We start from the raw sequence: 23,580 nt of genomic DNA, 5'->3' as shown, positions 1-23,580 counted from the left end.
GTTGTGCATGTACCATGTGGATTCAATCATGGTAAAAAAAACTGAAATGTGGAATCTCAACCGCTAGTGATCAATCACTACACATGCTACATTTATCTCGTGACATAAACATTTCCTAAAGGCACAAAATGGTCAAGCAATATCACATGGTGAAAGATTGAGAGAATTTCTATATTTGTTCATCAAGACAAACTCACAAATAAAGTTAAAGCAGTAAATTATGGCATTTCAATATACTTTCTTAAAGCATCTCCAATAAAAGTTTTATAGATTGATGATCTATTTTTTATTTTTTCTTTTTATTCTACTATAATGTGTTGTTGCATACGACTATATTAAACTGAATATAACATAGTAGAAATTAATTACTTGCATATGCTTCTATATATGAAAATAAATTAATTTATAACTTGGTGATTTTGTTTTTTCTCATTATTTTAGTAATTTTTTATTTTATAATATTTTTAAAAAATAAAGATTTTGATCTGTTTAAGGTCAGGTAACTCGCAACCGTATAAGACCGAACTCGAGTAATATATTTAGAGCATGTTTTCAAACCGAACTTTTTAATCCGACCTGATAAAGCTCGTGGCCTGTTAAGGCCGATTTGTTTAGTACCGACACTACAACATTTTCAGTCTACAAGAACGCCAAAAAACCGTTCTGTAATTAAAAAAAACCGTTGTCATAGGCTATGAGAACGGTTTTCAGCGCGTTCTACACCGAGGGGTTCTCTTAGCCTTTCGCAACGGTTTATTTTCCAATGGCAACGCCTTGAAGACAACCGTTTTCTTAGAGTCTCTAATAGAACGGTTTACAAAGTTCCCAACGACAACGCTTTCTATCCGTTCTCAGAAAAAACCGTTGCCCTTGGTTGAATTATAGAACGGTTCATATTACTAGAATAATGACTTTTTACATCAGTTGGAGCGACTTTATATATCGGTTTTTGAGGCGATGTCTCCTGACCTTTGTGTTCATTGCACATCGGTTACGCACAGAAACAGATGTTAAAAAGCTACTTTTCAAAACTGGCACTTACTTAACCGATGTAAAAGGTATGTCGTTTTAAAAAAAAAATCAAATTCTATTTTCGTTATATATCACCAAAATAAGATGTGAAAACTTATCAAATTTCTGTTATATAACAATACAAGTTATACTAGTATATTGAACATGTACATAGTCATTAAATATCCTAAAGAACAATACATTATTACTATGATTTCTTAACTAAAACATAAGAATACATCATAAACTAAGATTAACTTCACTAAGATACGACACTACAACATATTATAAAGTAGTATTTTGTCGTCCTCTCTACCTTCCAAATTTCTTGTATACATGTAACTCTGCAATTACATGGAAAACATATGTATGATATGAGCAATATATAATCATATTATATACTTAACTAGCAATTACAAATAACAGTAACTAGGGAGAAGAAAAAAGCCTTACAGAAATAAGCCCCCATAAGCCAAAAATATCGACCTTTTCGGGTCAGCCTGATCCAAGATAAAAAGAATTACAATATAAGTACTATATAATATAATTAATCCGAAAATGAAATGATTATTGGAATTTGGGAGGAACTATTGAAGCTAATTCGAGAACAGACCTTTTGCACATAGAACCTGATTTTATGATTATACTTATAAAAGAGCAAAATGTGCAAGGAATGAACAACAAAATTAATTAGTAACTCAAATGGATGCAGGCAAAGTTTGTCTATAGCTTCAACAGAATAAAGAGAATTTCACATTGTTTCTTTCATGTTCAGCTAGCTACGGAGACATGTAATTGCAATGCTACATCACATCTCTTCATATACAATAGAAAAACTTTAATTAATTCATTGATTGAAAAATACAAGAAACAAATTAACTAATTTAGATTTAGCATGCAAGGAATAAGAAAAAAAACTGAAAAATAAAAATATCATAGCACTTTGTCTAACTGAACAAAACATATTTAGAGGTGTCAAAATTATCAATAGAGATGATGAACAACCATCTCATAAGTCATTCTTTGAATTGGATTTAAAATGAATATGTACTGTAAAAATAATTTGAAAAATTGGGAATAAGACAAACAAATGAAAGTGACTAAAAAGAGATGATGTAATCAAGAAATAAATGAAATGACTTCACATATTTTCTCTTTAGTGCCCAGCAAGAGGACTGCAACTTATAATTCCTCCTGTTTTCTTCTGATTAACTCTGCCACTTTTCTCCAATACTAGTTCTTCTTTATAGCTGTCATTTCCTTCTATTACCTAAATGTTTCCAAAGCAACTATTATATACCTTATATATAAAATAATACAACAAGTTTCACTCTGCTAATATCAGTCATAAACAAAAAGGGTCATTCAATTTCAAAGTAAATTTAACTATTGATATAATGATTAAGGGATTTACATGCCAATGTTATAGTGCTACGTTTGTGCATTGTCATCATTGGGCAAACATTTGCCAACCTTTAGAAGAAAGAGTTCCAACCAACAAATTAAAATTTATAATTCTTATAATCAACCCATAAATCACACAAGAACTACTTTGCCTCTTAGCCTAGCAAGAAACAAATAAGCAAAAAAACACAAAAACAGGCCCAAACAACTCAAATGCTAAACATCCCCTCTAAAATCTAGCTATATAACATGTCACATGACAAAATCCATGTACATGTTCAATCAATAGTTTTCATATCTAAAGTCTTGTTACTTTGTTTTCATATCTAAAGTGTTTTGTTCAATCAATAGTTATAAAAAACAAAATATAATAGAACCTGCAATAGTAACCATTGGAATCTTTTCTTAATAAAAAACACCTTCCTCTTCAAATTGAACATATATGGTTATATATTTATATCAATGAGGTATTCCACATATATGATGAGAGCAATATTTGTTCAATTTGGAGATTTGGCTCTGGAAATCCAACACTTATTAAATTTCTGACTACATTAAAGAAAAAGAAACATGACAAGAAAACACAAAGTGGCATATGTATGTGTGTGAAAATTCCTTTCGATTATGAAAAGGAAAACCAATGCTATATATATTTGTCTATTCTTCTTTATCAATCAAACATTAAAACTGCAGTTAATTGAAGCCCTTCTTAACAAATAAGTAGGACTATGGAATAATAGGCATAAATGAGCAATTCATATAAGTTCTTAAAATAAGAATATATAAGAGAAAAACAGCCCTGAAGAGAAAAATAGCAATAACATGAGGAATACATTAGAGAAGAATCAAACCTGGTAGAAGAGAAGAATCAAATTTGACCAAAGAGAAGTATCGGCACACATTTAGACGAGAGGAAGAGCACAATTGATGTTTGCTCCAATACATCTAACACAGAGACAATGTGTACTCTAGTTGGATTAATTGGTTAACCATGAGAACATTATAGATGCAATCAAGGGACTAGAGTCATATCATACAATGATCAACACAAACTCATACTAAAGCACATCAGCAGACTATAGTTTGTCTGAGTATTTATGTCAAACACTTGGTGAGCAACAAATAAATGATAAAAGTATTGAGCAATGATAACAATTTGTGGTCACAAACTAGAAACCCAGAAAAAACACAAAGCAGTAAGTACCAAACACATAATAGCGAATAAGAAAACGCATCAACTCCGGATGTAACAAAAAGGAACCGCTAGAGAAAGGGATCAAACAAGAATATATAGACCTTGGTAACTACGACGACATATTAGAGATTGAGCAACCACGATGACTACGGATGAGCACCATGGATTGCGGATAAGTCGCTAGAGTTTTGCCGAGACAAAGAGTAGAGAAGGAATCATGTTTTTTGAATGAGACTAGGGTTCGTCGATTTCTTTGAATGAATCGTGTTTCCCCATCTTTCTCAGGTCCATGAATGGACTAGGTTTCGTAAGTTTAGGAAGAAGAATCAATTTATGAGTTTGCGACAATAATCAACGGAACATAGCGAATTAGGGTTCTTTGCCAGAAGAAACAACAGATCGGAATGAAAAGAATCACGTTTCTCAATTGCGTTTTGAGAATCAATTTTAAGTAGAAGAAGAACGGAAGAATCGATTTTGGGAAGAAATCGCATATTGTGTTTTTTGAATCTTGAATATTGGAATGGATTCTGAAATTTGGGAATGGAAAGGCGTGTTTTGTTTTTCTCTTCGGGGAAGTATATATTTTTATTAAAATAATTAAAATTTAAAAACTATTACGGAACGGTTTTAAACCATCGCTATAGAAAACAGATAGAAAACCGTTCTCCTTGGTGTCTATGGCAACGGATTTCCAGTGTTGCGTATAGTTAGCGAAAATATATATACTATCACAACGGTTTACGAACTCTGTTGCCTTTGACACTCTTTGAGAACGGTTTTTTTTACATCCCAAAATTAAGGCGTTGTTGTAGGCCTAAAATGTTGTAGTGCGAGTAATCCATTTTGACAGTTTTAGTGTGCTGACACTATGATCCATCCATCCATTTTTCATTTACGGGACCAACAGACAATGGAAATATGGGTCGTGCAAGCAAGTTGAATAAACAACAACCTACTTTTCTAGGTGTGTTTTTAATGGTACATCCATACCCTACCTCTATAATGTGTTTGATTGTTATTGAAAATCTACTTATCTCCATTCGATTATATGGACAACTTATATTTTTCTTTCCTTTAATGGAAACCCATGGTTCTCCAATGAGTACCACTAAAAGATATATAGTTTTATATATTTAGAATCTCGATCATAGACAATTTACATTTGTTTTGGACTCCCTTTTACTTCCTCTAGCCTAGATACCTAGATATATAACGTTTAATATACAAAATGTCATGTTGAAAAGAAAAAAAAATTAAGATATTAAGATTGACATTCAACTTAGTAATTTTGATATTTCTGCCAACAGAGTTAGAATTTATTGACAAAAAAGGCAAATTACTCTATAATTACATTGAATTTATACATATCTTCTGTTTAATTTATTTGTTTTATGCTTTCCTAGTACGTTGTATATATATAATTTTAAATGTTTTGTAGAGTTTAATTTTTCAAAAATTTTTATTAGTTGATGGATCGTTAAGATAAGAATATGAGGTTTTTGTAAGATAATTAGAATAAGATAGTATGTAACCAAAAAAAAAAAAAAGAAGATAGTAATTTTATTTCAAAACCCCTCCTCTTATAAATCAAACATATAGTTTAGTGAATAAAGTTGAGGCCTCAAATTTTTAAGACTAAAATCTAACCCTTCATCTTAGCGATATTTAACTTTTTATTTATTTTTTCATAAAATATACTGTAATTGTTTTTTATTTTACAAGACCTCGTTATAAAACATGCCTTAAGCCTCTAGTTGTGTTGGATCGGCTCTGCCTCTCTCCCTTCCCCTTACCTTCCTTTTATTAAAAAAAATTCTCTCTTTCTTTAAACCAAACATACCCTAGATACAGATAGAAGAGTTACACATTACTAGTTAGAAGGAAGAGGTAACGTGTCACTAAATCAACCGTGGAAGAAAATAGGGATTAGGGACTAAAAAGACAAATATGGTAATTAAATGCGATTTCTTTGGTGGGTCTAAATTGAGTATTGAGTGAGTTATGAATAAACATAATTCGCCTTCCAAGTGCAAATGATAAAAGACATTTCCATAAAAGCAAGCTTAATTAGGTCCTTAGTTTCCAATGATAGGTCCCTGATAGGACACCTGTTACTGATAGTAGTACGTTAGGCTTAGGGTATCACTTCCCTGAAGAGAGGATCATCGGTGCATGTTGAACAGTTCAGCTGGATGATGGATGTCGTCAACCTCATGGATGACTTTTTTTTTTCTCCCTCACGCTTCATAAAAATACAAACATAGACCGATTGAATTTTTTTTAATTAAATATATTTTTGATCAATATACATATCTAAAATTTTATAAAAAATTCAACAAATTTTCTGCCAGCGTAAAAAAAAAAAAAATCTGCCAGTTTCCGTAAAAAAAAATATTCTGTCATAATTTTTTATCTCTACTTCTTAGTCAAATTGTATATATTATTTAAAAAAAAATATGGTCGTATTCAGTACATTATAGGAATATCTCTTACAAAAGTTTAATTTTTTTTTTAATAAGTAATGAATTAAATATGATTTTTTTTTAGTTTTTTGGCTTAAAAATTCATAAATAATTCATCTTGTTTTAAAAAAATTTAATTTTTATGGGAGAAGTTTTTATAATATTATAGAATCAATTCATAAAACAATTCATAAATATGAAAGTACAACAGAGTTGATTAAAAATATAGAATCAAAAATTATGACAGAAAATATTTAAATTACCAAAAATAAGTGACAAATTTAGGGACGGAGGTACATAGTATTTTGTATATATTTAAAATTAGAGGGACTAGAAACATAAAAAGGGGAGACATTAAAAGACAAGATACTATCTTTTTTTTTGCAACCCAAATTAAGCTAGTACACCATTAAGCTACAAAATGTAAGTGATGAATAGAACAATACTAAGATAGAACTATACAATATAAAGTTGAAAAGATAGAATTGATTTTAGCTTGTAAATGTTTGGTATATAAAAAAATATTTTGATATTTTAAACAACTTATGAAGAAGACTAAAAGTTGTCATGTGATTAAGTAACAGATAAAAATTTTAGTTTTTATCCATTCTTTTGAGTCCTAATTTATCCAATCATATAAATAATTTTAAAATCAAACAGTTCATATTTAAAATTCTCTTATTCACTCTCTTATTATAGGTTTACTTTTTAAAAAATCTTTGATAACATCCTTGAAATAAATATCCTCCACCAAATCTAGATGGCCAGTTAAATTGCTCATTTTCACTTTTAGTTCAATGCACGCTTTTTTAATAAAAAATATACATTCGCCTTTGATTAGATATACCTAACTTAAGCTGATATGTTCTTACTTTTCCTTTAATTCTTAATTAATATAAAATCACGTTTTCCTTACTATATTCACTGGGGAACCCCGGAAACCATACAACACTCAAAAGTTTGTCAATTTTTCATGGGCTTTTGGCACCCTTCATGCCTGCTATTCACAAACGATGTTTTCTCTTCCCCCCTCCCATGAATCTTTTATACCCCCCAATATTTCAATTTTGCCCTTGCGGAAAAATTCGGTTCGTAGAAACCGAATTTTTTCTAGTGCAAATTCAGAGTAAATTTCGATTTTTAGAAACTTTCAATTTCTACGAACCGAAATTTTTTCAAGGGCAAAATTGGAAATTCAGGGGGGATAAAAGATTCATGGGGGGTGGGGAGAGAAAATATCTTCACAAACATATTGGCTAATTAACCCATAAGTTCTAATCAATGGCCTAATTATACAATTATATTGGTTTTTGTTTTTCTTTTACTCACTCTCCTCCCTAAAGTCCTCATATTTCCTCCCCTCTTTAGAGAAATGAAAAACATTGTTACTATAATTTTATAAACATACAAGAGCCCAATTTGTGACATAATTGTGCTATAATTACACGCAAAACTATGGTATTAAAATTAACAGTATATTATTTGTCAATAAGTATACCAATATGTATACGAGATTATGAGTGTTATGCGGTTTATTTATTCAAATTCAATGATTAAAATTCTTAAGATACTAACTTGAGTCTAACTCAATCTTACAAAATCAGCATTTGTCTTTGGAAGATGAATTGTTTTGAGTACATTTCTTTTGTTCGGAATCACACATTTACGGTATTTTTTTTACTTTGTTTATATAAATAAGTTATTTTCACATAAATTTAATCTAATTTTCTTGATTTTATTGTCAAAGTGTGACGTTGTTTTGTTTGTCGTCTTTGTGCGATGTTATTTGGTTTTGGCATTACTAATTCAATTGGTGAGTTGTGTGTTAACATTGCAGATCCAAATACATCTCAGTCATTTTAATTTTATCATATTTATTCATAGACATTTTTCCATGTTATGCTATTAAACATTGTTAGTTTGTTCACATATTTACATACATAGAGTGGAGGGATCAAAGTTCGAACTTGATCATGGGTGGCGTCCAATCCAATAATTTTGACGCCTATATATATCTGTTGAACTAAGATTTATGGACTCATCCTTTTCAATTTTAGCGGTATAAAATTTGTGTTACTTTTTATGTATTCTTTTTTAAAAAGCTTTACTGAGCAATAAATATTACTAAAACTCACATACATAACTGCTGCGTGCGAAGTCTACGTCAAATATCCATCCTCCAACAATATAATATATATATATATATATATATATATATATATATATATATATATATATATATATATATATATATATATATATATATTAACCATTTCTCTTTCTGCCATACCATCTTTGATTTCACTTACCTTACCATATGAATCATGGAATATCACTATGACAGTGGCTCTTCCTCATCTCATTCCAACCACTACCTTCAACAAACTGGGTCAACGTCCCTCACTTCACAACGCAGCCTCCTCTCAGTTCCTTCCCTCAACAACACTCACCACCACCACCACCACCACAATTACCACCTCATCACAACCCTCAAAAACCACCATAACACATCTTACACATCCTCTCTTACCCTCTTTGGCAAATTCCTCCTCACTGGTTCATCAGACAGAGAAATCACAACCTGGAACAGAACAACCTCTGATGAAGAACAACAAAACTCGGAAAACAACGTAGTAATTGCAGGAAAAGGTGCTGTTAAATCTTTAGTAATTCAATCAAATACAAACACTCTTTTTAGTGCTCATCAAGATCACAAAATCCGCGTATGGAAATTTGTTGTATATTCTGACAATATAATTTATTTTAAAGTCCTTTTAATATTATATAATTATCATCATTATTATTAATAAGTTGTTAACGTTTTACTTGGTCAGTAAACATGTGTTTTTTCGTTATTAATAAGTTGTTAATACCCACTTACTCCTAGTTAATAGCGATATGATGGTTACAATGAAGAAAAAAAATTCTCTCATGTATATATATTTGTACGTGGGTTAAGAAAGAAGGGGAGCATATACATGACTGATCTTGGGCACATAGAGCTTTCAACATAAACCAATATTACTTTTCCTTATAAATTGAGGTGTTATCTTCCTGGATTACATCACCGGTGTCTAATAATCTCTTGCTAGTTCTGTTACCTCGGGTATGATTCATATCCGGGAAGAACATGTTGAATCCTGGGGGATTTGCGCTTATGAGGCGGATAAATCCTTAAGGACAGTGCGATCAGCACGCCTCAGGTATTGTTCCATGGTTCACTATTTTGCAGGATTATGATTATGTGGTTGTTTACTATGCGGTTGACATCAAACTACTACACTCACAAGAGATAAATTCCTATAAACTCTCTTTTAATTTATTATTTATAATATTTGTTGAATTACTTAAATTAATATACGGTTGAATATTGTGATTAGATCCAATTTTTGACAACAATCTTAAGGATTTATTCTTTTTGTTGATTAAGTTTAACCGCTAAATTTATTTATGAAGTAGATGGTGAATTGACAATGAAATTTCTTAGCATTGAAAATGGCACTATCAGTTCCTTGGAAAAGGGCAACCGTGCGATTGTAATCACAACCAATAAGCTTCTCAAGTGTGAGGTTCTTGCTTTTCAAGTGTGAGGTTCTTGCGGTGAAAGTTTGATGTCTTATGGTTTTTGATACACAGGTCTCTTTTCATCCTTAATTACTTTTAATGAGCATTCGTGACTCTTGTTTTATGCATGCTAGCATGTCACTGATTGTTTCGAGCGTTGGTACCCAAGTGATCATTTATGTGCTGCAAATTTTTTTATGGATTTATCATGTGTGATTATCATTATTTTATTTTATTATTTTTGGCCTTTGTCTATGCGTTATAGTGTTACAAGTAATGAGATCTCAATAATTTATATTGATGCTAAATTGATATTGGCTAAGTTTTCTTTTGTGATCCTAATAATTATACTATTCTGCCAAAGGATTTAAACTGAGATCATGAGGTTTTGACAATATTCACATGAATAGAATGAAATTTGTGATAGTAGTGTATGTATATAGTTATGTGATTAATTGTCTTTGGTTGCTCATACGAGTCATTATATTACTGAAATTATGATTATGTTTCTATAGTACCGTATAAATACTATACTATATGGTTTGAATAGTAATTTCCATATGAGAAAATCTGAATAAATATATTTTATAAATTGTGGTGGCTATGTGTATGCATAATATTGTGAGAATTTATTTTGGTGTGTCATGGATTGAGATATTTTATTTTATTGTGGAAAATTCTTATTACTTAATTATTATATTATCGACAATAAAATTGAGAAATTTTTGGTGACACATACATTGTGATAGAGACATTGTCGCTTAGAAATATTCTAAGTAGACCTGAACATGATTGTGATTCATGAAATATTTTGAGATACCATAAACTATAATATGGTATATTGTGGATTATCCATTGTATTAAAATAATACAATGATATTTAGTGAAATTGTGGATTATCCATTGTATTAAAATAATACAATGATGTTTAGTGAAATTTGTTATGAGAAAATATATCTGTGCGGAGTTATAAATTGTCCTTATTGAGGGGGCACCGTCACTTGAAATTATTCAAGTAGACCTGAATAAAAATCTACATATGTTACTAAATGTGGGGGTGTTGTCGCTTGATAGTCTTTCAAGTAGACCGAATAAATTATATTATGAATATCGATTTGAAAATATATGAGATATCGCGTAATGTAATCAGCCATTATATTAAAATAATACAATGATGTTAATCGGATATAAGAGCCGATGAGAATAAAATCGATAAGTGAATTTATTGTGAAGAACAAGTTTATTATTATAGACTTCGATAAAATATGAGATTAATTGACTTAGAGACGTCTTAGTCAATAATATTACATGATGAAAGAAAATTATGTCTTCATCACTTGTGTAAAGTACGTACTTGAAAATCCCCTGGGAAGAAATAATTTTTGTGACACATCGAGAGGAATTGAACTTTAGCCATTTTGAAATCAACAAGTGATAGGAACCCAACCTTTGTGATTGGAGATCCCATGAATAAGGTTCATATGGGTAAGAACAAGTTACTTGTTAGATCTGTTAGCACCAAAAATTAATCAATTAATTTTTGTCTTAGTCCTTTTCCTATGGTGTGAGTGAGAAAGTGCTAGACACTGCATTATTGAGAGGGTAAGCAATAAAACTTTTAATGATTTTCATATCTCTTATGGGTGGTGTATGGTTTGCAGCATACACTTGATGAAATCACCTATGTGAGTGTCAAGTGGGGCCGCTTGTATGAGATCTTGGCGAAATCTCTAGAGCACTCATGAAAGAATCCAGGCACGCGCATGGCCTATTAGCGCAACACAGCGGCAACAGCAAGAAATGTGGGGTGTAATGCGATTGGTAGACCGCTAACATACGTTAAGTTTCATTGATTCATATAGCTTGCTACACTAATGTTACTGTGTGTTAAGTACTATCAGTCTAGGACTGGTTCATATAGCTTGCTACACCAGTTTGATGCATTACATCAATGATGTTAATCCATGAAATGTTTTTGAGTATTCTTTTATATACTTTAAAATAAATTGTGGGGGATTGTTGTATATTCTGACAATATAATTTATTTTAAAGTCCTTTTAATATTATATAATTATCATCATTATTATTAATAAGTTGTTAACGTTTTACTTGGTCAGTAAACATGTGTTTTTTCGTTATTAATAAGTTGTTAATACCCACTTACTCCTAGTTAATAGCGATATGATGGTTACAATGAAGAAAAAAAATTTCTCTCATGTATATATATTTGTAGGTGGGTTAAGAAAGAAGGGGAGCATATACATGATTGATCTTGGGCACATAGAGCTTTCAACATAAACCAATATTACTTTTCCTTATAAATTGAGGTGTTATCTTCCTGCATTACATCACCGGTGTCTAATAATCTCTTGCTAGTTCTGTTACCTCGGGTATGATTCATATCCGGGAAGAACCTGTTGAATCCTGGGGGATTTGCGCTTATGAGGCGGATAAATCCTTAAGAACAGTGCGATCAGCACGCCTCAGGTATTGTTCCATGGTTCACTATTTTGCAGGATTATGATTATGTGGTTGTTTACTATGCGGTTGACATCAAACTACTACACCCACAAGACATAAATTCCTATAAACTCTCTTTTAATTTATTATTTATAATATTTGTTGAATTACTTAAATTAATATACGGTTGAATATTGTGATTAGATCCAATTTTTGACAACAAAATTAACAAATGATCAAAAGAAATACACCCATTTAGCAACACTTCCTACACTTGGTGACCGTGCTTCCAAAATCTTAATCCCCAAAAACCATGTTCAAATTCGTAGACATAAAAAATGCACATGGGTTCATCATGTTGACACTGTTTCTTCACTTGCTCTGTCTAAAGATGGAAACTTGTTATACTCTGTTTCATGGGACAGAACAATCAAAATCTGGCGAACTAAAGATTTCACTTGTTTAGAATCAATAACAAACGCACACAACGACGCCATTAACGCCGTTGTAGTTTCTTATGATGGTGTTGTTTACAGTGGATCAGCAGATAAAAGAATCAAAATTTGGAAGAATCATCAAGGTGGTGATGATGATGATTATAAGAAACAAAAACAGAAACATTCTCTTTTTGATACCTTAGAGAAACATAACTCTGGAATCAATGCTTTGGTTTTAAGCAGTGATGAATCTATTTTATATTCTGGTGCTTGTGATTGATCAATATTGGTTTGGGAGAAAGAAGTTAATGATGATGGAAGAATGATTCTAATGGGTGCCTTAAGAGGACATAAAAGTTCAATATTGTGTTTAGCTGTTGTGTGGGATTTGGTGTGTAGTGGTTCTGCTGATAAAACCATAAGAATTTGGAGAGGTGTTGGAAGAGAGTATTTTTGTTTGTCTATTTTGGAAGGACATCAAGGTTCAATTAAGTGCTTAACTGCAGTGGTTGAAAATTGTGATACCTCTGAATCAGAAGATGCATCTTTTTTAGTCTATAGTGGTAGTTTGGATTGTGACATTAAGGTTTGGCAGATTTTTGTTCCTGCTGAGTGAAGAATCAAGATTTATTGTCAATTTTTCGTCTTAATCCTCTAGTTAATTCATTTTCGAATTACAAGTTAGAATTATGATTTGCTCTGTTTGTCTCATGGGAGCAAGAATGAATAACAGAATAACCATAAATCTTTTTGAGTTCCTTCCTTCCCCCAATCCATCTCACGCACAACTCAATCACATCAGGTTGTTTAATGTCTGCCTTCACATTGAGGAAAACATTATACACTTTTTTTACATTACCAATGTCATTAAATTTATATTATGGTTATTCACTCTTGCAAGTAAAATAAAACAATTCAAAATTTAACAAAAATGATAAAATTATGTTGATATCGGTAATGTAAAGGAGTAGCTTAAAACTTTTTAATAGTATTAGACCAAATTATAACCTAAAATAAAAATAAGAAATCAAATATGTAATTAAACCTATAAACAACATACATATTCCCCTATCTAAAGAGTTGCATATTTTACTTGGCAAAGTGGTGAGAATTCACACAAAACCCAAAAAAGACGGACTCATCTCAAAAACACAATTTTGTGGACTTTGAGATTGCAACAAAAAAAAATGTATTTTTAAAATTTTGTATAAAATAAAGAACATAAATGTTTGACGTTGGAAACTTGAATTTTTTTATCCTACCCCTACATTTATCCTTATACCCTAACAATTTTTCAAAAATGCCCATTCTATCCTTATCTTACATTATATTTTATTATTTTTTATTTTGTCCTTTTATAACTTTTCCGGTAGATTAATTGGTTCCGCAACCGCAAGACTGTTTCGATACGTATTTTTCTTTCCGGTATGTAAATTTTAACGGCACACATTGAAAAAGTATTCCGGTTTGCAATCCTTTTTACCAGCACACTTTCCGGTTTGAAAAGTGTGCAGAATCCATTTCAATTATATACCGGAACACTTTTGATAAGTGTGCTGGTATTAGTATTATAATAGTGTTTTTGATGTAAAGTGTTCCGGTATTACATAGGTTCAATACTTCAATGAAGAGGAAAAAATTATTAGAAGATACTTGCATAATTGGAGAGGAAACCAAACCTTCATCACATCTTTCATCCTCTAGAGATAATAATCTCCCCATAAGGCTCCATCTGCTCCACCCTTAGGACATCACGGGTAGCAAGAACTATGCACAACAGAGTTACGGGCAGATATATTGAAACAAGGAATGTTCAGATTTGTTTATTAATCATTAGTAAAAAATTAATATAACTGGTAAGAAGTTTGATAGAAAAGTAGTGCTGCTAATTTTCCTCCAAGGGTGTTAAAAAATGTTTTCATCTGACTATAACATACAAAATTCAATAAATATGCCTTGTTAGTATAGAAGCCTTAAAAGTAATATTGTTACCAAGATCAGGTGTTGGACACCAATGTCAGACAGCATATGTAATATTTCTCATGAACATTTTTAAGTGTTACGGTTTGAAAAATGTGTCCTTTTTAATTACATACCGGAACATTTTTTGTAAGTGTGCCGGTATATATAAAAGTGTTCTGATATGATCATATCTCTCATGAAAGTGTTCCGGTATGAATCGGCAAGAACCGGTAAATATTTCAAACCAGCACACTTTAAAAAAAGTGTTCCGGTATGTATTGTTCCACTTACTCTCTCTTTCTCCCCTAACTCACACCGGCACACCTTCTCTGTGTAGTGAAGAATTTTTTTATTTTTTTTTTACAGTTTTACCTTATATATAAGGGCATATTTGTCATTTCACTTCTAATTGTTGGGGTAAAGTGATAAATATAGGGGTAGAAAAAAAAAATTCCTGGAAACTTTTCTTTCAAATATTTTTAACGTTTTACAAGCTCAAATTTTCTACATTTTTTAAAAATAATACATGCATTCCAAGAAGCACCCAGAATAATACTACTATTATATTTTCATTTATTATAATTTTTAAAATGATATCATATACCATATATATATATATATATATATATGGGTCGTTCCGTCAAAGTCACTAAAATATAGGGTTTGAGTTTAATAATTTGAGCCCAAATTTTGTTAGTGCTTTTTAGCCCCCCTGAAAAACTGTGTTATAAAAATAGGCTAGTTCGTATAGGAGAATTCTTTTTCTATCCCTACATTTACTTTTTTACCCCATCATATTTTAAAATATTCTTATTCTACCTTTATATTAAAGTGTGTTGGTATGTTAAAAGTGTGCTGACATGTTAATTAAAGTGTGCTGATATATTAAAAAGTGTGCTGGTATATTAAAACTGCATGAAAAGTGTGCTGGTATTTTAAAACTACATCAAAAATGTGATGGTATGTTACAAGTGTGTTGGTATGTTAAAATTACATTCATCTTTTAACATATTTTACTAGAACACTTTCAAAACGTTAGTGATGCTAGTCTTTGGAAGAAATGCATAGCCCCCAAACATTAGTGCAGATGACTCTTAAAATATCATGACCCATCAATTGAATATGAAGATTTAGCATAAAAAACAGAACTCGACGTCGTGAGAGAAGAAAAAGAAAGATGGATCTTAAAATAACATGACCCTCAATTGAATTTGACTTTGAAACATAGTTTCATTTTCTGAAGGTAAAAAAAAAAAAATTTATTTTTCTCCATTGAAAAGTAACATTTAGGGAAGAGAAACAGTACTTGATGATGAATATTTGCGTTTTGCAATTTCCAGATTTCGTAATTTTCTTTAGTTTTTTACTCGTTAATTTTTTCACCTTCACCCCTACCGGACATAAAGATTTCCACCGAAAACTTGCATATGATTTTCACGGTGCGGCCGATGCAAGATGTAGCTTCATTGATCCCTGAAACAAATAAGTTTAATGTTTTTATGATATTCCTTAACTGTTGAATGCGCTTCCAAAGACCCACAGCTCACTGCAAGCAACAAGATTTAACTAATAAACAAAATAGATTTTAGAAAGAAAAAAATTACTAAACATAAAGATCTGGTGGATGATATGAGATCCAAATAAGAAAAACAATGAAAACCTAAAAAATGTAAACCGGACCTCTTTTGTCTATGTGTTCCGGTAAAATAGTCTAATTGGAAAAGTTGCAAAATATTTTTCAAAACAATTGCATATAGGAAAACTTTGGAAATTTGTGAAAAAAGTAAAGTTTTAATTTACATATAAAGGTAAAATTGTCAGGACACTCAAAATGTAGAGGTGAGAGTATAATTGTTGGGGTAGGGAAAAAAAAAATTCCGTATAGGACAAGGGTAGCCCTAGCTTGTTTTAACATAAAAATAAATATAAAAAACTAGAAAAAAAACAAATTTAAAATTTATCCTAGCTCTACATAATATGATGGTTAAAAGGTTTGAGTTTTATGCATAACAAATGGTTTATTTTCTTCTTGTGTAATCCATCTCACAATGACAGGTTGAACTCAAACCACTTACAATTATTAAGATGGGTCAAGCGGCTAAATTTTATTGTATTTTTCGCAGTGAAACATAACAAAAAAAAAAGTACTGGAATATGAGAAATATATATATTCATGAATAAACAATTATATAGTATGTTGAATCAGAGTTCAGATCCACTCCATTGCCTTAATAAGTGCACTCTTTCAATGCATTTGCTTTTGGTTAATGAAAATAAATTTGTAACTTGACGTTATTATTTTTCTATCATTTTTTAGCTAGTATTTTTCAATTATTTCATAGTATTTTAAAAAATAAGGATTTGACTCATTTAGGGGGTGTATTGGATTGAAATTTCATGGGATTTTAAAAGACTTTTTTATGATAAAAAAATCTTGAGGTATTCGATCAAGACTTTTACAAAAGTTCAATAAATCTTGTGGTATTCAATTAAGACAAACATGATTTTTTTTTCAAGGCAACAAAATTCGTTGGTATTCAATTGAGATTTGTTACTACTTTTAAAATGTCTATTGGTATTCAAAATTCTACCGATTTTGATGGATTCTTCTCTGGAATGGATTTTGAGAGACTTTTTAGTTGAAAATACAGTTGATAGACTTTTTCAACAATCTCACCAAAAGCCTTCAGACTTTTTGAACTCTCCAAGACTTTTTACTTTCATCATCACCGTATCAAATTTCTTCTTCTTTATTACTTTCTCAGTTCATCATCACTGGTTTTCTTCTTCTTTTCTTTTTGTTCACTTTTTCAACAATCTCACTAAAAGCGTTGGGACTTTTTCAAACTCTCTAAGACTTTTTACTTTCATCATCATTGTACTAGTTTTTTCTTCTTCTTCTTCTTCATTACCTATCAAATATGTTTTTTTGCAAAATATATTTTAATAAATTCTACATCTTTTTTACAAACTTTTGATTCATTACAACTTTTTACAACAAACGAATTTTTTTCGTCACATTCATCTACTTCTGTTTCCCATCAATGGTGGTGGTGGTGACCTTTTTATTGGTGATTAGAAACATATACGTAAAAAAAAAAAAAAGGGTTTTTTATTTTTTTGTTTAAATATTTGCATTCCCAAAAAAATATAATTTCTTTTATTAAAATTTATTGATTCTTTAAAATTTTTCATATATACAAAAGTTTCCTAATATATAAAGTATTATGAAATCTTGATTGTAAAAAGTCTTTTAAAAAAAATCTCTCAAAATCAATTCAAATCATGTGTTAAAAATCTTGATTGTAAAAAAGTCTTGTAAAAAAAAGTTTTTAAAATCTCACAAAATCAATATAGTCCAACAAAATCTCATAAAATCATCAAGACTTTTTTTGCCAAAATTATCTCATAAAATCTCATGTGTAAATGAGCATATATTTGCTGAAAAAGAGACCCAAAAAAGTAGAATTTAAAATTTCATGTGACATGTCAATATTTTTTTTTTTCTCTTTAATTTTATTGTTAAGAAATCTCTATGATACGAATTCCATTTGAAAATCCTCTAAGTTTACATTTTCCGTACTTTTTCTCTTTTTCAGTGTGAAGAAGAAGCTGAGGTGTTAGGTAGCAGTCATTTATCCAATGCCTCCGTTTCTAATTAAGATTAATAACTGTGTTTGTAGAATACTAAGATAAACATCACCTTGACTTTGGAAGTACTAAACATACATAAGAAACACCTTTCTATCAAAATTATATGATAAGATCATAAGACAAAATTAACATCTAAGCTAACTAACCTTGGTTTCATAATTTCAAAGTATGACATCATGAACTCACTACATTAAACCAGTGAAAATTCAGGGTCTATATATCTTCGAGTTGGTGCAACATTTTGTGAATGAATTTATCTACGCGTGTCCCGATTGAGCCTTAAAATAATTAAACCATTCACGTTTATATGCGCAAACGTTTGTATACGTGTCAACACTTCACTAGTACTCCCTCCGTCTCAAAATATAAGCAAAAATTGGTCAATGAAAGTTGATGTATTTGATTTAAAATTTAGTCCAGATACATTCACTTTTGTTGACCTCCTTTTACTTATATTTTGGGACGGAGTAGTATGTTATAACGATGTTTAAGAGAAATGTACTCTAAAGAAGTCTTGTATTAGTCAAAAAACAAAGGTCTTGTATCAAACTATTGCCATTGGTGGTGGCATGGCACCCCTTGTTGATATCCTAATTAATTTAAAAAACGAGGTTTTATTCAAGCAAGGGTAAGGTAAGATGGTCAGAACATGAGTTTATAAGGTAAGATAATCATCACCTTATAAGTCAGTTTTATAGGGTTCAATTCAGCTCAATTCCTAAATCAGTCACCTACCAGTATACACAAGCAAACCATAAACCTTAATTTGTTTTCCCTTAATTTTTATTAAAAAATAATACAATTTGGTCTTGATTAGGATTCAAACCCACAACACTTCAGTGTAAGGCAATATTTCCAACCATTATGACAAGTATAACAATTGTGATTAAAATTATGTGCAATAATTGATAAGCACCATCAATTTTAAAAGTATATCATATCAAAATTATTGTTGACTATATTATTCATCACGAAATATTTTTATGTCTTTCCTGATCAATGATTTTTTTTCTACCGGATCATAAATTTAGAGAATAATTATCATGTGAGATTTGGAAAGTTATTATCACGTGTGATTTGGAATGTTACACCGCTCAATATAGGGGAGGGATCAAATTACACCGGTGTAACATTTGAGTAATGTTACACCGCTCAATAATGCTTTAACGAATACAAATTTTACAAAATCCACCGTTTGATTGAAAGTTTATATCATATAGATCATCTATGTTAGAATTTATAAACATCTAAAATCGTTTGATATGTTATTTAGATCGATCAAGATGAACGGTATTCAATAAAAATGCATAAACCATTAATCTTGATTGGTCTCAATAACATACCAAACGATTTTAGATTTTTGTAAAAATTAATATGGATGATCTATACAATATAAGCTTTCAATCCAACGGTGGATTTTGTAAAATTTGTATTCGTTAAAGCGTTATTGAGCGGTGTAACATTACTCAAATGTTACACCGGTGTAATTTGATCCCTCCCCATATATATATATATATATATATATATATATATATATATATATATATATATTCTCATACTGAAATTCTGGTATTACTAGAATGATGTTACCGTAGATGTCCCAACAACTACTTTATGAATAATGTTGTTTCTATTGTTGGCACATCTTACATAACATATAAAATACTGACAGAAAATAAATAAAGTGCACAAGTAATTGTTAACCCAGTTCAGCCAACTGCCTACTCTGGGGGATACCAATCCAGGAAGGAAATCCACTAATAGCTCTAGTTACTAAGACCTCCAGCAAACCCTAGGATTTACGCCTTAAACTAAGACCTCCAGCAAACCCCTGGTTTACGCCTTATAACCTCGACACTACTCATGCAACTTCTGCCTAGGAACTCCTAGACATGAGATCCCATCTCACTTCCACTCACACAACACAACCTGTGTTGATTATACAATGTTTGGAAAGATGTGGCGACAACTTGTCAAGACAACACTTCACTTTTGCTTAAAAGCTTCAAGTGAATCACACACGGTAAACTCCGTACTTCAAAGCTTAGGAGTAACCTTAAAATAACAAACTTACTTCTTAACTCGTGTTATAGAATCCACAAGCAAGAATTACAATCAAACAATAAAAGACTCAACAAAGACTCAATATGTGAACTAATAATTTTCAATGAGATACTTAGTCTTGAGCTTGGTCTTCGTATATATAATGATCTAGCACGCTCCTCTTTCTTCATTACTGATAGGACGCTCCTTGTAGCTCATAAAAGGTGATCTGATTTTCTTTTGATCTTCATCAAGAATGTATAGAAACTTTCCAAAAGTGTTTAAAGACTTTATAGGATAATTGTGATCATACCGTTGTACCATTAAGTCTTATCTTATCCTTAAAGTTCCTGATCAGATCAAATCTCCATTGAGCGTGCTCTTTAAGTGGATTTCCATAAATAGCAGATGCTCTCATAAATGCGCGAGATTTCCTTGAATAAATATGATGTTGTAACATGTTTTCCAACATCTTGTTAGTATATTTGTTTTAGCAAAATTAAGCCAATTCAAATATCCAACAATCTCCCCCTTTGGCAATTTTTGGCTAAAACAATTTCAGGCCATTACCTTTGAGAGATATAAAAAGCGCAATCCTTCAAATCACCATGGTCACACAGAAGAAGGAATGTTAGAGCATCATTTAAACAAAATTTCACATAGGTGAAAAATATATGTGCATCAGAGGCAGCAGCAGCGGAGATATCATCAAATAGCCTCGAGCAAAAATAAAACGTGGTATCAGAGCAAAACATATATCATATGTCATATGTCATCAAAGGTGTTGTGACATATGAGAGCACATCTTCTAGCACATGTTCGTCCAATCAGGGCAGCATCCATTCAATAGCAAACTCCCCCTGACTTTATCAGCTTGTGCATCATCTCAGGGTAAAAAAAAATTACTCCCCCTGAATACTTGCTTACTGCTACTTAAAAACATGTCATAACAAAAGACACAACAACATGTAGCAGAAACAAACAAAGCAAAAGCAAAGTACTACTCCCCCTTTTTAGCCACAAAATGTGCCAAAACAGGAAAGTAAGGTATCCAAAGTGCAGAATTAAAAGTACAGACCATGCACTCAGAAGGTGCTAAAATCCAGGGCACAAACAACCCACAAAAACAAATAGCAAAGTTCAGTAAAACATTAAACAGATTACAAAATCATTCATCATCACTACTGTCAGAGGCTTCATCCTCATCTGTAGCAGTAGCATAACCTTCATCCTCATCTGCATTGTTTTGATCACCTGTAGCAGCCACATTTGCACTAGCTTTCACAGGTACCTCATCAGCTTCCAATCCTTCAATCATCTTCAAGAACACATTCTTCCTTTCCTCAAGCTCAGCCTGCTGTTTATCAATGTCCTGACATTGAACCTTCAAACTAGCAATAATTTCCCTTTTGGTCATAACACCAGCTCCAGCAGCAGATGTCCCAACATGATCAGTAACATTGTGATTACCAAAGAGCTTATGATGAAAAGTAAAACCAGATTCCCTTTTCTTGGGAGTGTCAGTCACAACCTTAATGTCTGGATATTGGGCTAAGATAATTCCACATAGCAAAGATGGAAATGCTATTGGCATCTTCACAGCTGTTGATCTAATATGCTTAATGGTTTGATCAAAAATAAAGGTTCCATAGTCATAGTCAAACTTGGTTCCTACAGCATATATAAATCTACCCAGGTTTGTAGCAACATTGGTTGCATGCTTGGTTGGCACCCAATTGGTTGACCCTATCCTATTGAGGATGGCATATTTGACATTCAATTTACTCGTGGGAATCAGCTTCTTTGTAGGCCAGACCTTAACCTTACCACCAGTTATCTCAGCACTCACAACATCATTAGCAACCTCTAATTCAGCCTTAGGTTCTACAGATCTTCCTAAGTATTCATTGATGACAACAGGAGAAAAATTGATACATTTACCTCTGACAAAAACTTTGTGGTAGTCCTTGCTCAGTGGGTTATCACATTCCTCAGGGATGTTCACCAGAAATTCTTTCACAAGCAGCTCATAACAGGGACTGAAGTCACAGACTGTCTTCATCAAACCAGCTTCCTTGATGTAGTCAAAGATGTCTTGACATTTGAGAGCATCTTTGGTCAGTTCCCTTTCAACAGCCAATCTCCTTTGGTAAATGTAGTCCCATCTCAGTGCAAAGGCAGCACGATGGAAAGAGATGTTATCACATGGGGCTTCTTCAACACCTTGTGGAGCCTTCTTCACAGTAGTCTTTTTAGGATTGGCAGAGGAGATGTTAACAACATCTTCAGCAACATCATAGTCTGAGTCACTAGATGACTCCTTCTTTCTCTTCAGAGTTTCCTTCTTCTTGGCAGGAGGGGAGAGAACCTTGCTCCAACCTTTGACTGGTCCAACACCTTTTGTTTTCACTCTTGGTGCAAGAGTCTTGCTTGCAGTGGCCACAGCCTTCCCTGTACAGCTTCTCAATCTCTTTGTTATACCACCAGTTGATTTTTCAGCAGTCTTGGTGGTGACATAATCATCAACATCAACAACATCTTTCTCTTTTTCTTTCTCAGGTTCTACAGATTTGTCAGCTTCAACTTCTGGTTCTTCTGTTGGGATGGACTGGTTGCTCTCTTCAGATTGAGTGTCCCCTTCATCATCAGAGGTATCCTCATCAGCAGTTCCAGTTTCCTCATCTGTGGACTCAGGTGTTGTGGCAGTTGGCTCAACATCCTTTTCAGCAACAGTTTCCTTCACAGGTTCTTCCTCAGTAGTTCCAGCATCTTCATTCTCATTCAAGGATGTCTCAACATCTTGCATGACAACTTCTTCAGTAACAACAGGGGTTGATTTTTCAGCCATCATCTCAGCAATTGTTGGTGATTCATTAGCAGTTTCCGTTTCAACCTCTGTAAGAGTGTCTTCCTTCTCAGTTTCAACAGGCATAGAATTAAGATCTCTCTTTTCAGCTTCAGACCCCAATTTTTCTAGACTAGGGTTATCACCGGTTGACACGATTGTTTCAACAACATCAGACACAGTTTTGGGGTTTACTTCAGTTGCTTTCTCAGATGTGTTAACATTCGAATCAAAAACCAAATCAGACATAGACAGAGCAAACTTAGACTTGTAGTCTCTTCTCTTTCTTTTAGAACTTCCTTTACTAGATTTAGCAATTTTAGCAGTAGAAAGAGAGATATCATCGCCTACCTCAGAAGTTCCCTTCTTCACAACAGTTTTTCCTTTTCCTTGCTTCTCAGCGTCATTAGATTGAGCTTTGGGTTTGGATGCATGAACAACTGTAACGGGGACCGCGTCCTTGATAATCTTTGAGGGATCGATTTTTGTCTTTGATCGAGTAGACCGTCCGGTTTTAGTGGTTTGTGAAGATTCAGACAT

General features: G+C 32.0%; 1 protein-coding gene, 1 long non-coding RNA gene and 1 pseudogene across 2 annotated transcripts; 1 reads left to right on the top strand and 2 right to left on the bottom strand.

Moving 5' to 3' along the window:
• Positions 1-1,134: 1,134 nt before the first annotated feature.
• Positions 1,135-4,212, bottom strand: LOC123911269. The gene is made up of 3 exons (XR_006810419.1): positions 3,267-4,212; positions 1,465-2,281; positions 1,135-1,355 (listed from the first exon to the last, which is right to left on the bottom strand). It is a non-coding gene; the product is annotated as an uncharacterized LOC123911269 (long non-coding RNA).
• A 4,162-nt stretch (positions 4,213-8,374) lies between these two features.
• LOC123911268 lies at positions 8,375-13,248 on the top strand (annotated as a pseudogene).
• An 8,831-nt stretch (positions 13,249-22,079) lies between these two features.
• LOC123905415 lies at positions 22,080-23,580 on the bottom strand. Its single transcript, XM_045955012.1, has 3 exons — positions 23,089-23,580; positions 22,732-22,971; positions 22,080-22,091 (listed from the first exon to the last, which is right to left on the bottom strand). Exons 1-3 carry the CDS (start codon positions 23,578-23,580, stop codon positions 22,080-22,082), a joined length of 744 nt encoding a protein of 247 aa, XP_045810968.1.

Source organism: Trifolium pratense, linkage group LG2, assembly GCF_020283565.1.
Source record: "Trifolium pratense cultivar HEN17-A07 linkage group LG2, ARS_RC_1.1, whole genome shotgun sequence".
In the NCBI taxonomy this organism is placed as follows: domain Eukaryota; kingdom Viridiplantae; phylum Streptophyta; class Magnoliopsida; order Fabales; family Fabaceae; genus Trifolium; species Trifolium pratense.
The sequence above is the reverse complement of the archived record's forward strand: the minus strand, read 5'-3'. Positions and strand labels throughout refer to the sequence as shown.